Raw genomic sequence first — 23,440 nt, forward strand, 5'->3', positions numbered from 1 at the left:
GACGCATTTTAAGTGAATGAGAAATTTGATCTGTGATGCACAGACCTGTTCTACATGAAAAGCAATATGTTAAATCACACACCATGGTAAACTTGGCATAACTACCAAGAGAACAAGGAAATCTGCCAACAGAAACACACCTGGGCTGTTCCTCCTCTGGAAGCAACAGTCGTGTGTTGAACCCAGTGGCGAAGTGCCAAGGGGACGGGGGGCGACGCGCTGGGTGTGATCCCTGTGGGGGCGTGGCAAGAGTGTTCTGGGAGCATTCTGGGGGGGGGGTGGATGGGGGGCATGGCAGGGGCGCAGGACTCACCTGTGCCCTGGCCACAATTCCCCCTCGCTCTGCCCCTGGTTTAACCTCCTCAGAACATTTCACAGTAGATGTCTGGAAATCATATAACTGGTGTGATTCTGCTTGCTTCAGAAGGCCTAACTAGGCATCCCTGGATTTGCTGTAGGGGCACGGCCCCTTTTAAAGAGTGAGTCACCAGATGGGTCAAACTGTTGTGTGGGGCCAAAACAGCTGCAGCACAGGCAGGAGGAGATCTTGTCTTCCCCTCACACTACTTTTCCCTCCCAAAATAGTACCAGAAGACTTGCGGGCAAATAATACCCCTTGGTATTATTTCAGGTGGGGAAAACAACTTAGGAAGGAAAAGAAAGAATTCCCTCCCCCACTGTGCTGCAGTGGTCCTGACCAGAATCAGAACCCTGCAGCATAGTTTAAATGAGTTCTCAGTTGGGGATTCAGTCTTTATAGTGGCAATGCTTTTCTGAGGCAAACTCAGAGGTGCCTGCCTCATGCAGTTTGGTCTTGAGGTAAATGTCTACAGTGATATATAAACTGCAGGGTGGCAAAGCAGTATGTAATTTGAACTGATATGAACTGTAATATGAACTGGATTTTTTTTTAACTAGCAAGTTTTAGACTAATCAATGACACCCTTGCAAAAATGACCTACTTTTGTCTGATTAGCTAAGTTGTAAGGAGAATCAGCAGCCAACAGAATTAAGGAGCGCGGTTCTATATAAAAAAACACAATACACGACATTTCGTAAATTCCTGCAAATTCATCAGCCATCCAAACATGCTTGTTTTTACCAGATTATTTTTATGACATTATGGATAAATATTCTTTTTTTTTTACACTGGAAAAACAGTTTTTGTCTGATTTGTCTTGTTAATGACATCCTCAATCTGACATTTTAACAGTAATTTCCCAACAGTTGTCAGAAGTATTCGTCTTCTTTGTCAACTAAAATGCTCTTTGTGCAATCTTGTCTGAGATTTTATCACTATCATACTGAGCAGTAATCAATAATGCTGTTCTTTTCAATCATGCTGAATCTCTATTGAACACATTAATTAAAACTCACATACCCTCAAAACGTTATTCATTTTTCTGCTGAAACATGTTGTTTGTGATGTGATAATGAGACAGAAGCAAAAACACTGCAAAAATTCTTCTTAAAAACTCACTTGACGACTCAGACAGACTAAAAACAGAAGAGCCGTTTACCAAGAAATCTAACGGCAGGCTCCTTTTAACAAATATTTTGCTTTTCCAGTCTTCCTCCACCAACTTTGTTGACTAACATGAAAACATAAATTTTCAGACTATCAAACCAGTTTTCAGAAGCAGCTGATAGTTTTGCAGTTCACAGAAACAGTTCTGATGAACATTAGCAGTTGAGTGTTGGTGCAGCCATAAAATAGCATAAGGGCATATTTACACCATCCTTACAAAATAACACAAAGGCACACACAAATCCTCACAAAGCTCAGTTCCAAACACATTGTACATTTAGAGCCTCGGTACTGAACAAAAATATTTATCCAAAGCAGCAGACAAACCTTTTTTTATTTCTTGTGTGGTTCAGTTGTCACTGTAGTGTTCATGCAAAACAGACCATTTGCTTCATTGCATCAATGTTTTAAAAAGTGTTTGGATTTAATTCCTTCATCACTAGCTCCATTCTTCTTCATCCGCTGGTATTTTGCATCACCACTATTGTGGACAAAGAACGACAAATGACCTGATGGATATATTTGTTTCATGAATGGGAGGGTTGAAAGCTGAAAAATGTCTCGGTCATGCAAATTTTCAACTATTATAAAGTGGTCTGTAATGCTTTCATTTCATTATTTCCAATTTTTAAAATAAACGGAAAGAAATCAACCCATCTGACACCCAATGTTCACATAAAGAACAAAACGACTCAGAGAATGACTTGTTTACCTCAGAGCAGACTGGAAAGAAGAAGTACATCAGTAATAAAGTGGCAACTTAATAAACACTAAATGCACCATTGATATGTCAAGAAATATTGAAAAGACTATAGCCCGTATTTCTGTAACAGTTCAGACTGCCAAGGGCGTTTGCGCTCAGGGAAATAATCCGGAATATGGATATTTTTGAAGTCCTGAATGCATTTCTGCATCTCTTCTTCGGCACTCAGCTTCTCACACACCCTCTTTTTGGAAAGGTTTGTTTCTCTGGACTTGCTAATGAGAGTCTGAAAAAGTTCACTGTTCCTGCGCTTGTCTGGCGGTGGCATCCACTGCACAGGGGCTTTCTTGGAGGGCCGATCCAAAGTCAGAGTATTTGGCTGGTGTCCCGTGGTGGGCTGGGTGGTTGCTGCATTTTCCTGGGGCGTGCTCGGCTCTGAGTGGCTGTCGCAACTTGAGGTGGACAACTCGTTACAGGAAGTTCCACTCTCGCTTCCTTTGTCTGTGATCTTGTCGTGCTTCCTGTCTTTGTGTTCTTGCTTGGGAGAGGCTGTTCTCTGAGGTGGTCCTAGGAAAAGGCGAGAGGGAAAAATGATCAGTAGGCAATGACTTCAGCAAATAAATCATCCGTATGTTACAAACAGCAGGCAACTTATGTCTGGGCTAGTATGATTTAGCTATAAGGACCCAATTGCCCACTAGCTCGAGTAAGAGCTGCCTAAGGCCAACAGCACTCTCATATTTGTATTCGTGTAATTGATACGTTTAATGCGCAGACTGCTAATCTTAAGTCATAATCCAACTCCCTGCTTATATGGGAAGCAGACTGTGCCACAGTGACAGCAGTTGACCTCCATTATAAATCTTCCATGACTCACCAAGGGAACTCCGGCAGCTTGTACTTCCTCATATCTCTGCAATGCCTCTAGCCTGGTTTTAATCAGGGCAGGCTGCCTGCTAGGATTGTTTAAAAGGCCACTCTACACCCTCCCCCCCCCACACACACACACACACACACACACACACACACACACACACACACACACACACACACACACACACACACACACACACACACACACAGAGTGCATGGAATGGCCCTGCTTGTGTTGGTGTGCACAGCTGTTCTTGGGAAAGCAGTAGAGCACCTGGCAATGCAATGGCTTGGGAGAGAAGAAGAGTTTGGATTTATACCCCACCTTTCTCTTCTCACACTCAAGGTGGCTTACAAACTCCTTTCCCTTCCTCTCCCCACAACAGACACCATGTGAAGTAGGTGGGGCTGACAGAGTTCTGAAGAACTGTGACGAGTGCAAAGTCACTCAGCAGGAATGTAGGAGTGCGGAAACACGTCTGGTTCACCAGATAAGCCTCTGTCACTCAGGTGGAGGAGTGGGGAATCATACCCAGTTCTCCAGATTAGAATACACCTGCTCTTAACCACTACACCATGCTGGAGGGGAGGAGGGGAGGAGTTACAAGACAGGTTTGTGGGAACTGCTCTGCACATGACTTGTTCCAGCCACATGGGTGTTTATATACGGCTGAAGGATAACAATATGCATTTTCATTGGCATTACAATGGGAAACTAAAGTGGGAAAGAAACACTTTGTAATCCCCCCTCCCTCCCAAAACCCCCCCTGAAGAGTTGCTCCTGTGTAGAGCTCTGTGGGAAAGGGGGCAAAAATGGGGGATGAAACAGAATGAAATCTATGTACTCCCTAAAAAGACATCCCCTACCTACTAAAAGCAAAGGTGCCATCCTTCAGACATGTTTGCCTCAGAGGGCTCAACTTGAACACTTTGCTCTCCATGTATTGGAAGCAGCATGCAAAGTCAATACAGGGAATGGGAGAGAACATCGTTGTGCTTCCTACATTCCCCTCAAACTTGCTTGCTCTCTACATCCAAAAGCTATTCAAGACCTAGATCTAAAGTAACTTAGATAGCATTGGAGGAGGGCTAGAGAGGAATACAGGAGAAATATACAAGAAACAGAATTTTGTAAGGTTCCACATGAACACAGCACCTTTTCATAAGGGAAGGTCATGCATTAAATAAATAAATCTTGCAAACATTTGCCATTTACTTGAGTCTCATAGAAATGGCATATAATGGAGGCAGAACTGAGGATAATAACAGAAAGCCCCAATATGCCATTATTATAGCATTTACTACAAAACAAATGTTGTTGAAAGAAAGAAAGAGAAAGAAAGAAAGAAAGAAAGAAAGAAAGAAAGAAAGAAAGAAAGAAAGAAAGAAAGAAAGAAAGAAAGAAAGAAAGAAAGAAAGAAAGAAAGAAAGAAAGAAAGTCCCAAGCAGCAAGTACAAAATATGTGTCTGGATATATATTAGGTTTTATTGCAGACAATGTTAAACAGACAAAAAAAAAATTATAGTTCTGTCTTGACATAACCACTGGTGGAATCTTACTTCCTTGAGTGGAAAAACATGCAGTTTTGATAATTAGATTTGGCTGTTTTGCACAGATGCTTCAAGATTTTCCAGCGCACAGTTGCACTCCTGGGCTTATGGGCATTTCAAAATGAGGGGCAGTTATGTGATTGTGATTACAACCGGAGAGAGCCTTTCATTTTAAATTCCTCTGTCTGCTTTGGGGTGATAAAATGACTTTGCTGCACTGCATTTTGTTGTGGTGAATGCAATCCTAATAAGGGAAATTAGCCTTGAGCTCAGTGGTGTGTGAATAGTTATGCAGTGCCTTGGAATGAATGAAGCAATTCATCATTGAGAAGAGGACCTCATGTCTCTAGATGATAAGCCGTTTATCTAAAATAATGCTACTGAACTTCTAGGGATGGTGGATTCTTCTTGGTTTAATAAGGAAATTGAACTAAACTGTCCTGCCTAACTTTTAAGATTGGTGAGAATGACTTTCCACAATTTTATTGAATCATATGACCGTAACATAAGGATCCAGGCAAGCTGTTCAATTAACATCTTTCCTCTCCTGCTTGCACTCTTTCGTTCCCCCTCTTCTGTAGAGTGCAGAGATTGTTTTTAGACATGGAAGACCCAGGTTCAAACTCCTCTCCCGTGAATTTCACTTATGAAGTCCAGGGGGTTACCTTGCACCATGGGGGTTTTCTTAACCTAACTTACCTCACAGGTTTCTGCAAGTTAAAATTATAACAAAAGGGATTTCTGGTGGCTAAGAGCTTCGTGAATTTGTAAAATATAATTAGTGGACCTGAGCACATTGAGTTGTCTACCCTTTCACTTTCTCTAAAAAATGGTTGGGCCCCTAACAGAAAGTCTTTTCCCAAAATCTCTGCCTTTATTGGTTTCTTTGAATGCTAAGAACATAAAAGAACTTCTCTTGATCGTAAAAATGGTCCTGCCAAGTGTTTTGGGAGGTGGGTGGGGCCAGGTAGGGCCTTTATCCATCAAAGCTTCTGATGGACTGTGCAGATTTTTTACAATGTTGCTTTGGCAGCAGCGGCCACCATAGCCAAGGATCAGCACCCGGTGACTGAAGTTAAGCTGTGGCAATCATTTTGTGGCTTGTTTTCCCTCTTGCAGCAGACATTTTCTGACATCTGTTTTGTTGCTGCGTGCACAAGAATTCTGTGTGCCAGCATTCCAAATGTGCCCAAAGGCTCAGAAATGTTGAGGACTCCTGATCTAGCCCAATGTCCGGTTTCCCACAATGGCTGACCAAATGCACTGGATGGTCCATTTTTACTAGGCCCCTTGAGGGAGAAGGAGAAAACGCTCTACCTACTTTTTCGACCCAATATATAATTTCACAAGTCTCTGTCATGTCTCTCATCTGTGTTTCCCCTGTCCCAAATTCATAAGAACATAAGAAAGAGCCTGCTGGATCAGACCAGAGTCCATCTAGTCCAGCATTCTGCTACTCGCAGTGGCCCACCAGGTGCCTTTGGGAGCTCATGTGCAGGATGTGAAAGCAATGGCCTTCTGCTGCTGCTGCTCCAGAGCACGTGGTCTCCTAAGGCATTTGCAATCTCAGATCAAGGAGGATCAAGATTGGTAGCCATAGATCAGGGGTAGGGAACCTGCGGCTCTCCAGATTGTAAAAAACTACAATTGTAGTTCCTGAACATCTGGAGAGCCGCAGGTTCCCTACCCCTGCCATAGATCGACTGTCTGTCCAAGCCCCTTTTAAAGCTATCCAGGTTAGTGGCCATCACCACCTCCTGTGGCAGCATATTCTAAATACCAATCACCAAATTCCTTATCCTTTCTTGAAATGGATAGCTTGATTGTTTTTACCATTTCAAGCTTTATAACATCATAACAACCTGAACTCTACACAGTATTCCAAACACAGCAAATGGCCGCATTCTAAAGGGGAGGGGGAATCTGGCATTGAGAGTGGTGTGATGCTGTTTCGGTGGATTTGTCCTCCCCAGGCTACTTGCCCCAGTGGAGGGACAAATGCACCTACGCGCAGCCACCATAGCCCTCCCTGGTGGTGTGATGCGGTAATGGACACCACACCTGTGTCCTGGAGCACCTGGCACTGGTGTAACAGGGGCGGTTCAGGGGCGTGGCCAGTGAAGGAGCCAACAGTAGTCAGCTCCCACTTGGTCATTGCCCAAATTGTTCCAGAGTGCCCTGTTGTGCCCAGTTGCCCCATTGTACCACCTGTACTCAGTGCTTAGCACTTACACCACCTTTTCGGTGGCATAAGTCCATTATGTCCAATGGAGACTTCCCGGCAGTGGAGAGGCTATTTGCATTTTATTTGCACTTTAAGCCTCCTTGTGCCCCTGGAAGGCCTCCTGGGGGGCAGTGGGCTAGCATAGCTGTGGTACAACAGCCAGCCACCTGGCCCATTGGATGGGATTGCCCATCTCTTTTGCACTTGTTTACACTGCACATTTACCACTTTGTTTCCAGCTCGCTCAATTTGGACAGGTCTTTTTGGGACTCCTCACTATTTGCTTTGATTTTCACTATTGTAAATAATTTGGTGTCACTGGCAAAGTGGGCCACTTAATTGTTCCCCTCTTGATTCGAGATAATTTGTGAACAAATTAAATAGTAGAGATCCTAATACAAATTCCCATTGCTCATTTTCCTCCTGTGTGAGAAGTGGGTCATATTTCTACCCTCATCTTGTTGTTTCATAGCCAAATACCAACAAGCAAAGGGATTTGCTCCTTATCCTGTTACTTTTGAACTAAGAAAATCCGAGACTCTGTTTAAGCCAGGATTTTGATAAATGTTAACTTCCTGATGTGTTCTGGTCAAGCACTTTCACAGTGTGTATTCCCTATTGATTTTTTAATGGGGGGTGGGTGGGGATAGAACAGTGACTTGCAAATCTGTTATAGTGTGTCCAGTGAGATTAAAAAGTTCTCCACTGATTCTTTCATGAGGGGAAACTCATCAACAAATTAAACACTATACGTAATCCTGGCTTAAACAGACTTAGATTTCCTTACTCACTACCATCTCTAAGAGGACCCACTTTTTAGGCATTTTAGTTTGTTGTTTTACCAATTCATAATCTTGTTACCAATATCAGTCAATTTTCACTTAAATTTCAGACTACTCGCTGAGTAGACTTCATAATCTAGTTTATCTGTTTGTCCTGTTTTAGTCACACAAAGAATTTATACTTGAAAGACTCATGTCTGAATTCATACCCAGCCACTCTGTCTCAGCCCCTTTCTCCCCCTTGTTATCTTCTTCTTCAATAGAATTCCCAGTTTGATTTCCCAGTACATATCTGAGGAAGTGAGACATTTATGAATGCCCAGGTTGAAATAGATGTTAGTCTTTCAGGTATCACTGGACTTCTGTTTTGCCATAGCAGACTAACACAGCTACCCCTTTGCAATCAAAATTATGGCCAAGAAGCAATCTCTTGGGAATAATTAGGGGAGAGAAGAGTAGCTACCTGTGCAAGCATTTTGAACACAGTAGCTCTGAAAATCTTTGTAAAAAAGGATATGTTATCATTAATGTACAGTAGTATCCTTTTGCCTTGACCTGGATGGGCCAGGCTAGCCTGATCTCATCAGATCATGGGAGAGAAGCAGGTCAGTTCTGGTCAGTATTTGGATGGGAGACCACCAAGGAAGTTCAGAGTTACTATGCAGACCTGAGCATCTCTTGCCTTGAAAACTGTGTTGCCTTAAGTCAGCCTTAACAGCACTTTCCTCAACCATCAGGGTCTTTGCTTCTATTTCATTTATTTACTTATTTAATGATGTCCGGCCTTTCTTCCCAGTGGTGACCTACAGCAGCTTATATTGTTTCCCTCCCCTCCATTTTATCCTCACAACAACACTGTAAGGTAGATTAAGCTGAGTGTGTGACTGGCCCAAGGTCACCCAGCAATTTTCCATGGTAAAGTGGGAATTCAAACCAGGCTCTCCCAGATCCTAATCTATTACTTTAACCACTACACAACACTGGCTTTTGAATTCCTTTTCAACCTGCCTACACATAACAGTTTCACTGATTATTTGCACTAGCAAAATTAAGGAGAACTGTGATGATCTTGCTGGAAAAGCTCTCCCCAACGTGACCAATCAGTGCCCATCTCACAATGCTTAGAAGCACTTAATGCATGGTCCTCGATCATTTATTTGCATATCTCTGTAGCCCTGTTTCCAGGTTCTAGGCTGATGCTTGCACATGACAGGATGGGCTCTACTGAACAAAAGATCCACTGGAAGGAGGAAAATTGAAAAGGCAGGATAATGATTTCTAGCCAATAGTCCAGCTTTAAGGGACATAGCCAATGATATTTGTGATGTCTCCTCTGAATACAACTGGCTTTTCCATTGGTGAAAAGGAATGAGGATCCCCTCCCTGCCCCGTTGACCACCAAAAAGGCTATGCTGAGGATGTCAGGACTAACATGAACAAAACCATAGCAAGGAGGGGTACTGACCCAAGGTGGAAAAAAGCAAAGCTGGTTGGATCCAAGGAAGAACAAAACCTAGAAGCAGAGATGTTGTACTGTGTTACTAATACAGCTTCCACATCCAAACACGAAATATTTATTGACAACAGACACATGGAAAGAATTATCTACAAGTTCCTGGCAAAAACTGAAAATCAGACCAGCCTTCAGCACGCTGATTTGGATTAAAAAAATAAAGTTATGCAAAAAAACCCCCACAAACCAATAAATAAATAAAAGACAATCATGCTAGGAAAAATTGAAGATGGCAGGAAAAGTGGAAATCCAACATGAAATGGATTGAATCTGTAAAGGAAGCCACAGTCCTCAGCTTACAAGACCCGAGCAAGGCTCTTAATGATAGGACATTTTGGAGGATATTAATTCAAAGGGTCACCGTAAGCCCTTGACTTGCCTTGACAGCTCTTAACACATACAGGTGTGCTACAAAAAAATTGGAAATGCATGCTTATACACACCTGATAATTTTGCAATTATATTAATAGGCCCAAGAAAATTTTCACCCAAAGGGAGTGGCAGAGATTGTCTTTGCTGCGGCTTTGTTAAATCATATCTAATTTGCTTTGCCTTATTTTCCCTTCCCAGCTTGGTTAGGCACAAGAGAAGGCTGGCCAGTGGAAAGATTTAATTATCTGGGAACCCTGCCACAGAGAGACTGGCTGGAGGCTACAGCCGACTTGCTTCACTACAGAACAGTAAAGAGCTATTTAACGCAGTTTGTTCAGTTACAAAAAAAATCTCTGTAATCATTAGGATGTCTGTTCCATACCATCACATACCATCAGTGATAATTTTCCAAACCTTCAGTGGTAAAACAGACTGCAAATTCCAAAGCACTCTGCAGATCACAAAATTACATTGATAAAAATTCATCTTTGTAAAAAAAAATGGCCACTTGTGTTGCAATAAAGTGTAAGGTTTCCGGAAATTTCAAAAACACCTGTAGGAAAACACTGAATGAAAACTATCACCCTGATTAGCAAAAGGTGTATGATTGTTCCCCATGCAACTATAAGATGATACTGCTGCTTGGTAAATTCTTTCTACCAAGCCTTCAATGTGCTCCTATTGCTCATGAAGCCTACTATCTTTTTTTTGGTTGGGGAACGGGAAGGAAATGAATCCCCCACATTTATTTATTTATTTACAACATTTATACCCCACCTTTCTGCCCCCCTCGGGGCCACTAAGGCAGCTAACGAATTAAAAACTTGCATAATAAACACACATCTGAAAAACATAAAACCCAAACAAAAAAACACAATAATAAAAAAATTAAAACCAAGCTAAAATACACACATAAAACATAAAAACAACAATTAGAACATAGACCAAGAAAGAGAGATTATGGCACTTGTGAAAAATCTTGCCCTTGTCTGGTTGTGTGGGAAATTCATCCAATAATATATCTTACAGAACAAAATCAGAAAGCCATAGAGGATCACTACTATGCTTAAATGTTCTCAAGTTGAATAGTGTTGAGAAATATTTTAGACAAAAACAACTGACTCAAATGCCAGAAAAAAAAATCAAAATTTGAAATACCACTTTTTAAAACATCAAAATCCAAGCTTCAAACTGGTGTGCCATGATCTAATTATATAATCTAGCAACACAATCCTAAATAGAGTTTTACATTTCTAAAGTTGTTTAAAGCAAAGGACTTAAAAATATGTCACTAAGCTTCAGTTGCGAAGCGCCAAGGAGGCGGGGTGCACAATGTACCAGGCGCGTGCCGGTGCGGGGGCGTGGTGAGGGCGTTCTGGGGGTATTTTGGGGCGTGGCAGGGGCATGGCGGGCCACAGAGTGCACGGGTGCCCTGTGCCAGTCCCCCCTTGCTCCGGCCCTGCTGTGCTTAGAGTGGCACTAGATGTGGAGTCATCGTGACCAATTTCTGATGTGTTTGTGAACACATGGGAAAGTTTGTTGACTGCTTTAATAGGACAGCATTGTATTAGACAAGTCAATGACATGGGTCTTACAGAAAAATGTGAATTGCAAAATTTTCTGGAAAACTTTCCAGTGTCCTAAGTAGAGCATGATATAATTTAGCATGTTTATTTCAACATTTTTGGTAAACAAAATTTGAAAATTACCCAATGTTAATTTTATGTCTTAACAGGAACCAACACTAAAGTATTTGAAAAGCAAAATAATAATAAAGTGTGGTTTAAATGCTATAAACAAATTTAATACTTCTTCTGTAAATTACTTTTTTAGTACTTGTAAAAATTCAAAGCCAACATGACACGCATTACCTATACACCGTATAAAATTTAGAAAAAAGTCTAGCAGCCCATTCCAAAGGAGCAGTAGTATACCTAGGCAAACTGGAGCTCTGGGCAAAACCTGAGTTTGATCCACCCCCATGGGCAGCCACCCTCCCCCACCATGACCAAACAAATCACAACTCACAGATCTGAACACAGCAATGGGCCATGCCACACAGCAGAAATATTCTTTTTGAAAACAATTTCAAAATGCTTTCAGAATGTTTTATTTAAAAAGAGAATCTGGGCTCCCTAGTTTAAACAAGCGATGCTGGAATCCACCCCCAAACAGCATCATTTGCAATGGTGTTTAAACTAGGGAGCCCAGATTCTCCTTTTAAATCCACCTTAAAGGGAGAATCTGGGGTCTCCAGTTTAAGCAACATCGAAAGTGATGCTATTTTGGGGTGGATTCTTCCCCCATCCTGAAACAGCATCACTTTCAATGTTTAAACCGGGGACCTCAGATTCTCCCTTTAAATCCTTTATTAGGCATTGAGAGAATAAAAGAAAGAAAGAAAATAAGCATTGGCAGGAAGTGGGTGGATTTAAAAGGAGAACCTGGGGAAATTTAGGGGGTGCTTGCTGTCAGGGGTGCAATTATTAAGATAGCAGCACCATTCAGCGTATCTTTGTGAGCCCCTATTGATGATGCCAACCAGGTTTGGTGAAGTTTGGTTCAGGGGGTCCAAAGTTATGGACCCTCAAAGGTGTAGCCCCCATCTCCTATTAGCTCCCATTGGAAACAATGGAGGATGAGGCACTTCCTTTGGGAGCCCATAACTTTGGACTCCCTAAACCAAACCTCACCTGAAAAATCTCTGAAATTTTGGTGCTGCTAGCTTAAAAACTGTGCCCCCTGCAGGCCAAAAATAGAAAAAACACTGAAAATACAAAAAATCCCACAAACGAACCTGCATTTTTGGCACCCACCACAAGGGGGTGCCCTGGGCAACTGCCCACTTTGCCCAATGGGAGGAACACCTCTGCAAAGGGGGTGAGGGGTGAAACAGAGCAGAACAGTCTCATACCAATACAGAGCCAAGCAGCCAATGCATCCCCCCCCAACATAAAGGGCATCCCCGCTGATGGAGAAAGAAAAGTGCTGGCATCTGGCTGCCCCATAGCTCCATGGCAGCAAAGCACGCAAGTGGTCACTGTCACAGAGTTATGCTGCCAGCACAGGTTGGGGCCTTCCCAGGAGTGGAGTCGAATGTAGTTGGCTTCCGTCCGAGCTTTCGGGCCAAAAATGCTGCAGCCAGGGCTTTGGTCTTATGCCACCCAAAAGAGTGGTATAAGTCCATTGAGCCCTATAGAGGGCTTCCCAGGCGGCTAGGTTTTATGTGTGTGTGTGTGCACGCGCGTGTGTGTTGCCTCCTTGCACCACCTGGAAGTTCTCAGGAGGTGACATAGAACTGGCACTGCCCGTGGCTGCTGAGGCCCTTTAGATGGGGCTGCTTGATACTCAAACCAGTTGACACGCTAAATTTCAGTACACCCAAAGAACCGTGCATGTTGTTTCAATACAATTTAACTTCCTTTCATAGATGCCGCTGGAGCTCCCCAGTTTTAACGTTACTCTCCCTAGCCTCACTTGTGTCACTTGTTTAGTCCATTTCACACTAGTGATTACACCATCCCTTCTACCACATGAGAATTTTAGGTTTGATTTTGATTAGACCTTCACAGCTAAAATGAATTCAAAAACTGACATCTGATTTGGATTATTATGTTCCATTTTATGTTTCATTCCCTCCCCCTTTACAGATCAATAAAGCATACACATACTTTCTCACATAATTCCTAGGAATGTATTGTCAAAGGCTTTCACAGCTGGAATCTGGGTTGTATGGCTGTGTTCTAGTAGTATTTTCTTCTGATGTTTCACCTGCATCTTTGGCTGGCATCTTCAGAGGATCTGGTGGCATTATATATGGCCATGTTCCAGTAGTATTTTCTCCTGATGTTTCGCCTGCATTTGTGGCTGGCATCTTCAGAGGATCTGGTGGCAGTGCCACAGATGCAAGAGGAAATACTACTGGAACACGGCCGTACAACCCAGGAAATCCACAACATCCTAATTCCTAGGAATAATCACCTGAAAAACATTAATTATAACTTTGAAATTCCCAACGATGCCCTATATTGTATTAGCAAAAACATTACTTCATGGTTTTTAATTTTATAAAACAATGGATTTTTTTAAAAAATAGAAAATATTCCACAGAAAAATTAAGCACTGGAAAATTCTAAGACCTTTTCTGCCCAACATCTCTGATCTCATTGGCCTTATGCCAAAAATGGATTGCTTGCTGGCAGGGAACTTGTAAATACAGCATATGGAATAGTTGTAGACTTTTGATGAACAAAATATTTTCTGTGGCCTTTAACCTTTTAATGCTTTGTTCCATTCTGGGCACATGAGCTTCCCACGTTGATCCCACCCCCACCCCCCACCCCCCACCGCCCAGGCTTCCCAAGGAAGCTCTAATAATCTATAGAATGCTGCCATTCATCTTTTTTTGTTAAATTCATAGTGTGTGGTAGCAGTTCCTGGACATATACCTACAGTTTTAGAGGGCCCATTTGTGCAACATTGGACGTTAAGGTTTTATATCTTTCTGTTGCATTCTCTTCCTTACGCACAAACAATTTAAAATGCAGAACAAGAAGGCTTTCCTCATCCGAAAGATAAAGTGATTTAAAAAAGCAAAGCTAACAGGATAATGAGATGAGGAACACAGTTTAATTGCTGATAAAATGTCAATACTCCAATAAATGTGTACCAGAAGTCCATTAGATTTAATTAGGCATTCCCCCTTCCCCCCTCCCTTTGAGCAATGCATCAGCAAAAGAGAAATGGCAACAGAATTCTGACTGCTGTGAAATGCTCCTGTATTGGTTTACAACAGCTAAGAAAGAGTCAATGGATAATACATGCAGGAGTGTTCTTTGAATGCTGTAAACACAGGGTTGGATTCAAGCGCCAATAGAAGACTGAAGTTGGTGGATAAGGACTTTCCTGCCTCCCCCACCTGCTGCTACTCAATGAGTCCCTCAACATTCCTCAGGAACCATGTTGGAGGGGGGAAATGAGGTCTTCAGCAGGGTTGCTATTTCAAGTTTGGGGGATTGCTAAAGATTTGGGGGCGGAGACTAAGGAGGGTACTCAGTGGGGATGTGATGTCATAGAGTCTATCCTTCAAAGCTCTGACTTCCTCCAAGGGAACTGATTTGCTGTACTCTGGAGATCACTTGCAATTCTGAAAAAAAAAAAGTCAGACCCTACCTGAAGGATGGCAACTGTAGTCTGCAGTGGGGATGGATTAATCAAAAATCACTCTCAGGCTGTGCAAATTAGTCCTCATGGGGCCTTGTTCTTATTTGAGGTAAAATTAAAGAAGGTGGGAGGACCTTGGTGCTATTAATCTGCAGCACTGCAGGCACAGCTGGGTAGTATAGCATAATGCATCACAGAGGACCTAGGAGAAAGGTTTACAGCCTAATCCCATATGTGCTTACTTGAAAGTAAGCCCCACCACTGTCTGTATTATTCTAGAATCAAAAGCAACAATCTGTATTGAGGCTAAGGGTTTAACATAATTCATTATGCATAAATGTTTATGCTTGCAGCAGCGTGAACATTTTATTACACATGACCCAAAAACATTCTGTCAGCATGGTGTGCTTATAACAAAACAAGTGTTCTGTACAGTTATATTAGCAGAAATATGGTAAAAGGATATATCAACCTGTATTTAGGCAAATGTCAGTCTTATATCAAAAATATAATAAGCAACCATAGGCAACCAAAACAAGTAATCTATGTAGTGCTTCTATTAGCAAGAATATGGTACTAACTGTGCAAACTGGTCCTCATTTTGCTTTGTACTGATTTGGAGTAAAATTAAAGAAAGTGGGAGGACCTTGATATTATTAATTTGAAGCACTGCAGGCATAACTGGATAATCCAGCATAATGCATTACAGAGGACCTAAAGAAGGTTTACAGTCTAACCCCATACTAGGACCAAGAGGCTTAGAGACAGCTTCTACTCTAGAGCTGTGGCTATGCTAAACTCCGCGGCTTCGTGTTGATGTGTTTGGGACTGTGTAGGGATGGGTGGAGGAAGGGGAAAGTGAGGATGGGGTATGAGTCTGAAATTGTGTGCATCGAGGAATGCTGCTGTAAATTTCGTTGTGCGTGCACAATGACAATAAAATGCTTATGCTTATACTTGGAAGCAAGTCCCTTTTCTGCCATGGGTGATCTTGGGCCAATCACAGTCTCTCAACCAAATCTACCTCACTGGGTGGATATAGGGATAAAAAAGGAGAGAGGAGAACAATGTCAGCAGCTTTGGGTCCTCACTGAGGAAAAAGGTGGGATATAAATAAGGTACCGTAAGTGAATAAATGAATGAGAGGGCCGACATGGCATGTATTACTGATTGTTAGGCTAGGGGAGTGTATACTGTATATACTCTGTATATTTATGGTATATACTCACCCAACTGTATATACTCAGCCAACAGTTCTCCCAAGGTATTTAATTGTACTTCAGATTAAGATGGCTGGACAGAGGGAGGGTATCACTGCAGTCTGTCAGGATTCTATCCCCTAATATGGTGCCCATGACTGTCGGTGTGTGTGTGTGTGTTGGTGTGTAGTAGTAAAGAACTGCAGATTTTAATCTGGAGAATCAATTTCCTACTCCTCCACCTGAAGCCTGCTGGGTGACCTTAGGCCAGTCACAGCTCCCTCAGGACTGTCTCAGCCCACGTGGAGGCAGGCAATGGCAAACAACTCCCGAACATCTCTTGCCTTGAAAACCCTAAGGGGTTGCCATAAGTCAATTGCGACTTGATGGCATTTTACACACACAACGTGGTAGCCAAACCGGTGGAGATTAAGGGCAGTGCACATGCCACCTTTAGGCACTGGTAGCAAAGAATTCTGCTACTTTCCCCCATGCAGTCCAAAAGAGGTGGCACATTATCCAAGTCCTATCTTCCCTTACAGAAAATCTACTGAAACATGTCTATTCAGTCGGGCAGACTGGTAACTATTCCTGGTGTTGTCTCCATACAGCCACACCCAAAGCCTTTCTGCTAATGCCTGGTCCCTTCCAGCTTGAGTAGAAGGTCTGCAATGGTTGTTCCAAGAGCTAGGAAGTACACATGGAGAACCAAGCAAAAGGAACTAAAGTCCTACCTTCTTTGTCTTCTGCAATCACTGGTTTACTTGGTTCTCCCACTATACATATTTTAAAATGCCCATTTTGAACCATAGTGATATGATCCTATGAGCTAGTTCTCCTCTTCTCAGCAATTTCTGGTTTCTGTCGTTTTCTACATAAGATCAGCAAGGGTCCATTCAAGAGCATTTTTAGCACTGGACCTTCTTCTGCAGAATGGACTGCCCATTAAGGTGAGCTCTGAATTTTAATTTAGGAAAGCATGTCAGCATGTCATTTCAGAGACTTTTCCAATGCTGTTATGGGCTTTCTGGTGATTCCATTTATTGGTTTGGGTAGATCGTTTTTGACCAATGCATTGAAGTTACTGGTACTGTGACTGACTTTTTTGTAAAATGTATGAGATCCTGGAGATCTCCTGTCAGTCACAGTATGGAATACTGACCTCCACAGACCAATGGTCTGACATGGCAGAAGGCAGCTTCATGTGTTCACAAGGATACAATGGCTCACTGGCACCACATTCATAGGCTCAGACTGGAATAGCTCTACAAAAGATTCCACTGTACATAATGCAACAATGACTAGGCATGCATGCCCTCGAGCACACGTTCACAGAAGCCTCTACCTAACCATTCTGAAGCCTTATGGGCAGTTAAATTTTCTAAATTTTCTGAAGAACAGTGATTTCTGTTGATTCTTATCTACCACTGTGGACTCTCTAAGTTCTCGAATCTGCTGAACACCCAGGGAGAAAAAAGGGGAGACAAATAGACCCCAACTGGAATTGAGAGTCAGTGGAAACTGCCACCTTCTCTTCCAAAAAACTTGTGCCCTTAAATTTATGGAACTGCCTGGTTAGATATAAGCCAGTGTTTAGTACAGGCCACTTGGATTCTACCAGTACAGTTCTGTGGTGGTTTCACACAAAAAGGACAAAAGACAATGGCAAAGTGTTCACATAACAAATCATGTAACTTCTTCCTGTCTAGCTAAATGCAACAGGATGTCTTCAATGGGAGATTCGTTAATCTGCAGGCCAAGAAAGAGTGTTTTTCAAAGCATTCAGAAAAGCAGCTTTTAGAGAAGATGCACCTAAAGCACATCTTCAGCATGATGAAAATAGGAATTAGTAACAAAACTCATCTATGCACATTTTTGGAAGCGTTTTCATGATTTGGAACAGTAGTAGCTAGCATATTTGAAAAGCTCATACAACAGCTCAGTAAGATAGCTTATTATTACTGTTGTTGTTTTATTGTTGTTATTGATATTCAGTTTATTGTACAGCCATAAAAATTAACATTGCAAATTTTAACTATACCAAACAAAGGAGTTTTGTGGAAGTGAACACACTGATCTGTTTAAAAAACAAAAAAATTGAAAATGACATTAAAGTTTCATGAAACTCCAGCATAGGTTAAATCTGAATAGCTAAAAGAGCAATTCTGGTCTCCACATTGCAATTCCTGAGCATTTATGCTTCAACAAATTCATATTTATGAAAAGCTGAAAAGGCAAGGCCATTCACTTTGACAGAATTACTCGTGAGAGAAAATACTTCACAGTTATTGAGGACTGCTTTTAATAATCACCTGGGAGAAAGACACAAGAGGCATTCTGAGTGATACAAAACTGTCCTTTTCTCCGAGATTGATTTCAAAACTTGGGAATCTGTGAAAAACAACACTAACAGCTGGAGCTACTGATTTGTGTGGGCTGGCGTACAAAATTGGAAGCAGAAGTGGCTTTTAAAATAAGCACCAGGGCTAAATTGGACATTACTCCAAATGTGTAGTTACAGTTGAAAACAGCATGTCAAACGTTAAGCTACTCTCCTGCAATATCTAGCAGGTTTTCTTATGTCAGAGGTCACCATGTTCCTGTACTCTTGAACAATGTTATGATGCCACAACATGACATAAATTGTGCCACATGCAAAAGGAGAATCGGTACATGCAGTTGTCACTTTCAAGACCTAAATGTGCAGTTAGAATAACTACTCAGAAGTAGAGCATCCATTCTGAGTTATTCAGCTTAGGTAGTAGAGGTTTCACTGTGTAGAACTTCGGGAATATAGGCTGTCAGGTAGAGCAACACAACCATTTAATTTGCATAATAAGAAGAGTATATGCAGCTAGTTTTCTCACTGTAGATTGTGGAATAGGAGGCCTGGTCAATTTTGAACTGGGTGTGAGGAATCTTTTTTGCTTCAAGTAACTGTCTTATTGAAGAAGGAGTAGCCTGGAGCACCAAAAAAACCAAAAACAAATTCCAATCAGCTCTCATTCAAGGGTTGCTGCTAAGCTGTTCCTTTTACATTGCCAAGTTGATTTTTGTCTGAGGTGGACCCTTTCTTCTACATTCTATTTGCTCAAATCACTTCTTGTTAATGTTTCCAGATCCCGGGCAGGAGCAGAAGATTCCCACTTAATGTCCCTCCCCCTGGTGCCGCTCAGCTGACTGGTGGTGGGTTTACCAGCAGCATACAAAGGCATAGGACTCTGATGCTGGTGATTCCAGCATGCCAAGGAAGTGATGTAATCGTGTCATGGGTGCCCATGTGGACATGCCGGTATTTGGGTAAAACTCTACAGTAAGTTTAAATAACAGTTTTATTTAAACCAAGGTATGAAGTTTGTTTGGGGGGGGGAGGGCTTTCAGAAATGAGGGACTAGACCTTAAATTTGCCCAGGTTACAACTAGAATGAAACAATTTACCACCTACTATACAAAAGCTGTCCATTCTTTAGAAGGAAAGGCCATCTTTAATATTTCCTTTTCCCATTTCCTGTCACATTACCACACGACAACCCTTAACTTGCAGACTACACTCATTAAAACTGGTTGTTGTTTAATATACTGATTAAACCTTGCAAATATAAATGTTCCATTTCGTCTTGATATGAAAAAAAAACATCAAACCATCATTCGATTGTAAGTTTGATTGGTGTGATTCAGAAGTACCTGGAAGACCTTTGACTGTTGTCAAATTTGAATGGTGCCCAGAACAACAATCATCTGTTCACTAAATCTTCTTGGTTTCCTTTCCAATAGTAATGAGAGAGAGAGAGAGAGAGAGAAGGGGGGCATATTGCTTTGCTTTAAACTCTCCTGAGTCCATGGTATCTCTTGGAGAACAAATTGCACTTTACAACTGGAGTCAGAAGTGATTCAAAGTGCTCTGGCTCTCTCCTGCTGAGAAGAGAGGTGCTAAAAGCATTTTAAAGTAGCAGCCTGGGAGACGGTGGATGGACCGCCTCAAGATGAGGGACAGGAGTCACAGCTGGGTGCAATAATAAATGGGAGAAGCGAAATAAGGCTTTTCACTGCTCCGCTGTTGGGGCCGCTGAGGGTCATAACAATGCAGAGAAGCCTGAAAATTATGCCTGCCAGAGGAACCACTAGAGTACTCTGATTTATGGCTGGTCCCGCTCTGAGCACAGGCAAACATTACAGAGGCAACCAACCACCAGCTTCAGGACAGCAAAGGAAATACTCTTATTTGGCCTTTCGTGGACCTTAAAGTTTCCGAAGGAGGGCGAGATCTTTAGAAAATATTGTGAAGGGAACTTGCAGCTCAATTCTAAGGAGAGTTACTCCAGTCTAAACCCATTCATTGCATGTTGTATTGGGTAAGAGCAGCGGACTCTTATCTGGAGGACAGGGTTCAGTTCCCTACTGGATTTAGATGAAGCTATTCCACTTGTGAGGCCCCTTCTAACCCCACACCCTCACGACTAGAGGAAGATGGAAGAGTGTTTTGAACATTCCATTCTGAAATGGAATGCAAGGAAATGGAACATTCCATTCTGAAATGGAATGCAAGGAAAATCACTGAAGGGTTGTTTAGAGCAGTGGTTCTCATCCTTCCTAATGCCGCGACCCTTTAATACAGTTCCTCATGTTGTGGTGACCCCCAACCCTAACATTTATCCATTTTACTGGTGGAGAACACTAATGCAGAGAGGCGACCCCTGTGAAAGGGTCGTTCGATCCCCAAAGGGGTCCTGACCCACAGGTTGAGAACCACTGGTTCAGAGGCTACAGTGCAGTATGACAGCATGTGTAAGAAAAGTTTATGACTGCGTCAAAATATTGTACACCTTGGCCAGAGGCCCCCTAGATTTTGAGGCCTTAGGCTTCAGCCTGCCAAGCTTATAGATAAATCCAGCACTGCCTACTCTGCCACATGAAGCCTGCTGGGTGATTTCCCAGAACTCTCTCAACCCACACAGAGGCAGGCAATGGCAAACCACCTCTGAATGTTTATTGCCTTGAAAATCCGACAGGGTCACCGTAAGTCAGCAGTGACTCAATGGCACTCACACACACATAACAGTACATAGGTTTGTTGAAGGCTTTCACAGCCGGAATCACTGGGGTGCTGTGTGGTTTCCGGGCTGTATGGCCGTCTTCTAGCAGCATTCTCTCCTGACGTTTCACCTGCATCTGTGGCTGGCATCTTCAGAGGATCTGATAGTCTGAGGATCTGAAGGTGCCAGCCACAGATGCAGGCGAAACATGAGGAGAGAATGCTGCTAGAACACGGCCATACAGCCCGGAAACCACACCCCAGTATATAGGTTTCATCAACATCGACCATTTGTTTTTTTCAAACAGCCACAATATCTAAAAATATAAGCAACTCATTCTGATTTAAAAAGCCCGCTGCTACCTCTTTTTTTTAAAAAAAATCAGTAATAGCTACTAGATCACTGAAAATCCTCTAACCATCTATGTACAAAGAACATTTCTTAGATTTTTGTTGAAAAGCCATCCTTAATTTTATACAAGACTATCTCCTGTTCTTCTGACATTATTCTTCTGCCTTTAACAACAGTTTCTCTCTGCAGTGGAGGAAACCCTACCAATGTTGAATTTCCTTCTGTGAAGGCAAAGCAGCCTTCTCAGGTGAAAAAAAAAAGATAAGGGTTCCAACTTTATTGCTTAAAAACAATTTTTCAGAAGGGCAGAAGCCATACCTGAAATCACAGCTGCATGTGGTTATTCCTTTAGTATAAATTTACCTTCTTCATAGCTGAGCCTTTCTATAAAAAAACACCCCAGAGACCTAGCTCCAACTAAGAACGTAATATAAATATATTTTTCTTTGATTTATCCTGGGTTTTTTATACTTATTAGCATAACTGAGAACATATACTGCTATGAGAGAGGTAGAAACCACTCCAGCAAGCACTAACTACATTCACTTATGAATTTTGCAAACATATTTCAATGACAGCAAAGGATAAGAACATAAGAACATAAGAACATAAGAACAAGCCAGCTGGATCAGACCAGAGTCCATCTAGACCAGCTCTCTGCTACTCGCAGTGGCCCACCAGGTGCCTTTGGGAGCTCACATGCTGGATGTGAAAGCAATGGCCTTCTGTGGCTGTTGCTCCCGAGCACCTGGTCTGTTAAGGCATTTGCAATCTCAGATCAAAGAGGATCAAGATGGGTAGCCATAAATCGACTTCTCCATAAATCTGTCCAAGCCCCTTTTAAAGCTATCCAGGTTAGTGGCCATCACCACCTCCTGTGGAAGCATATTCCAAACACCGATCACACGTTGCGTGAAGAAGTGTTTCCTTTTATTGGTCCTAATTCTTCCCCCCAGCATTTTCAATGGATGCCCCCTGGTTCTAGTTCTAGTATTGTGAGAAAAATCCAGAAATTCAAGATCCAGAAATTCAAGTTACATTACCAAGCATTTTTAAATGACAAATTTCAGTAGTAAGTGCTCTCTATTTATTAGACTTCTCTGAGGGTGGCAGAGCCTATTCACCAGCTTAGAATGAACCCAGCATGTAAAATTTAACGTGTGAGTCTGTGTGTATGTGTACACATAAAAGTTTCCCAAAAAATGAATACAAGCATTATTTCTGTAGACTGTAGGCATGATGAAATAATGTTTTTAGCATAACAGACCAAGAGAGATAGGTATCCTGATTGCAGAAACAGCTGACATTATAAAAGCCCAGGAGGCTGACTGCAAAGTTTATATTAATAGAATCCTTTTACATTTTGTAAAGAGAAATATATGAATGCTCTTGAAGTGGAAAAAATTATTTCTAGAGAAACCCTGTCTTTATGCATGGAAAAGAAAATTGGTTATATAGAAGCCTAATTACATGGAAATCAGTGAAACAAGAAGCAGATGGTCTGAAATGAAATCTTTTAATCTTTGAAATGAAATGAAGACATTTCCTCTAAAATGATTCCATCTTGCTGGTGTTATTCTTTAAACAGTGTAAGTATTTATGAATGATTCCTTTACTACATCTTCTTCGACATGGTATTTTTAAAGTACCGTGTTTCCCCGAATATAAGACAGTGTCTTATATTAATGTTTGCTCCCAAAGATGCACTATGTCTGATTTTCAGGGGATGTCTTAAATTTCTGTATTCTGTTCGTCAGGCATGCTTCCAAACAAAAACTTTGCTACGTCTTACTTTTGGGGGATGCCTTATATTTCGCACTTCAGCAAAACCTCTACTACGTCTTATTTTCCGGGGATGTCTTATATTTGGGGAAACAGGGTAACATGAGTTGTTAAAAGGGAAATTGGTGTATATTTATGCTGAACTTTGCAAAAAAAGTATGTGCTGTTGTAGTAACAGCAGTATTTGGATTCTTATCTTTTGCTTTGATAATTTAAAAAGGCAAGTTTCTGCTCCTTATGGTTAGTATACGGCAATATATGGACAATCAATGTTGCAACTTAAGAAGGCATAGAATAAGAGATTCAATAAGATTTTCACTGGTTGAGACACGGGCCAAATACAGCGCCTAGGGGACGGCAAAAATG

The 23,440-nt window shown here is 41.8% G+C and overlaps 1 protein-coding gene across 1 annotated transcript in view; it reads right to left on the reverse strand.

The window, feature by feature from the left end:
- Window positions 1-1,092: 1,092 nt before the first annotated feature.
- KCTD8 (potassium channel tetramerization domain containing 8) overlaps window positions 1,093-23,440 on the reverse strand; it is an 88,593-nt gene continuing 66,245 nt past the window's right edge. The window contains exon 2 of the mRNA XM_048510024.1: window positions 1,093-2,798. Coding sequence (XP_048365981.1) covers window positions 2,338-2,798 — 461 coding nt within the window. The 3' untranslated portion in view covers window positions 1,093-2,337. The remainder of the gene's footprint in view (window positions 2,799-23,440) is intronic.

This window comes from Sphaerodactylus townsendi, linkage group LG10, assembly GCF_021028975.2.
Source record: "Sphaerodactylus townsendi isolate TG3544 linkage group LG10, MPM_Stown_v2.3, whole genome shotgun sequence".
Taxonomy (NCBI): Eukaryota; Metazoa; Chordata; class Lepidosauria; order Squamata; family Sphaerodactylidae; genus Sphaerodactylus; species Sphaerodactylus townsendi.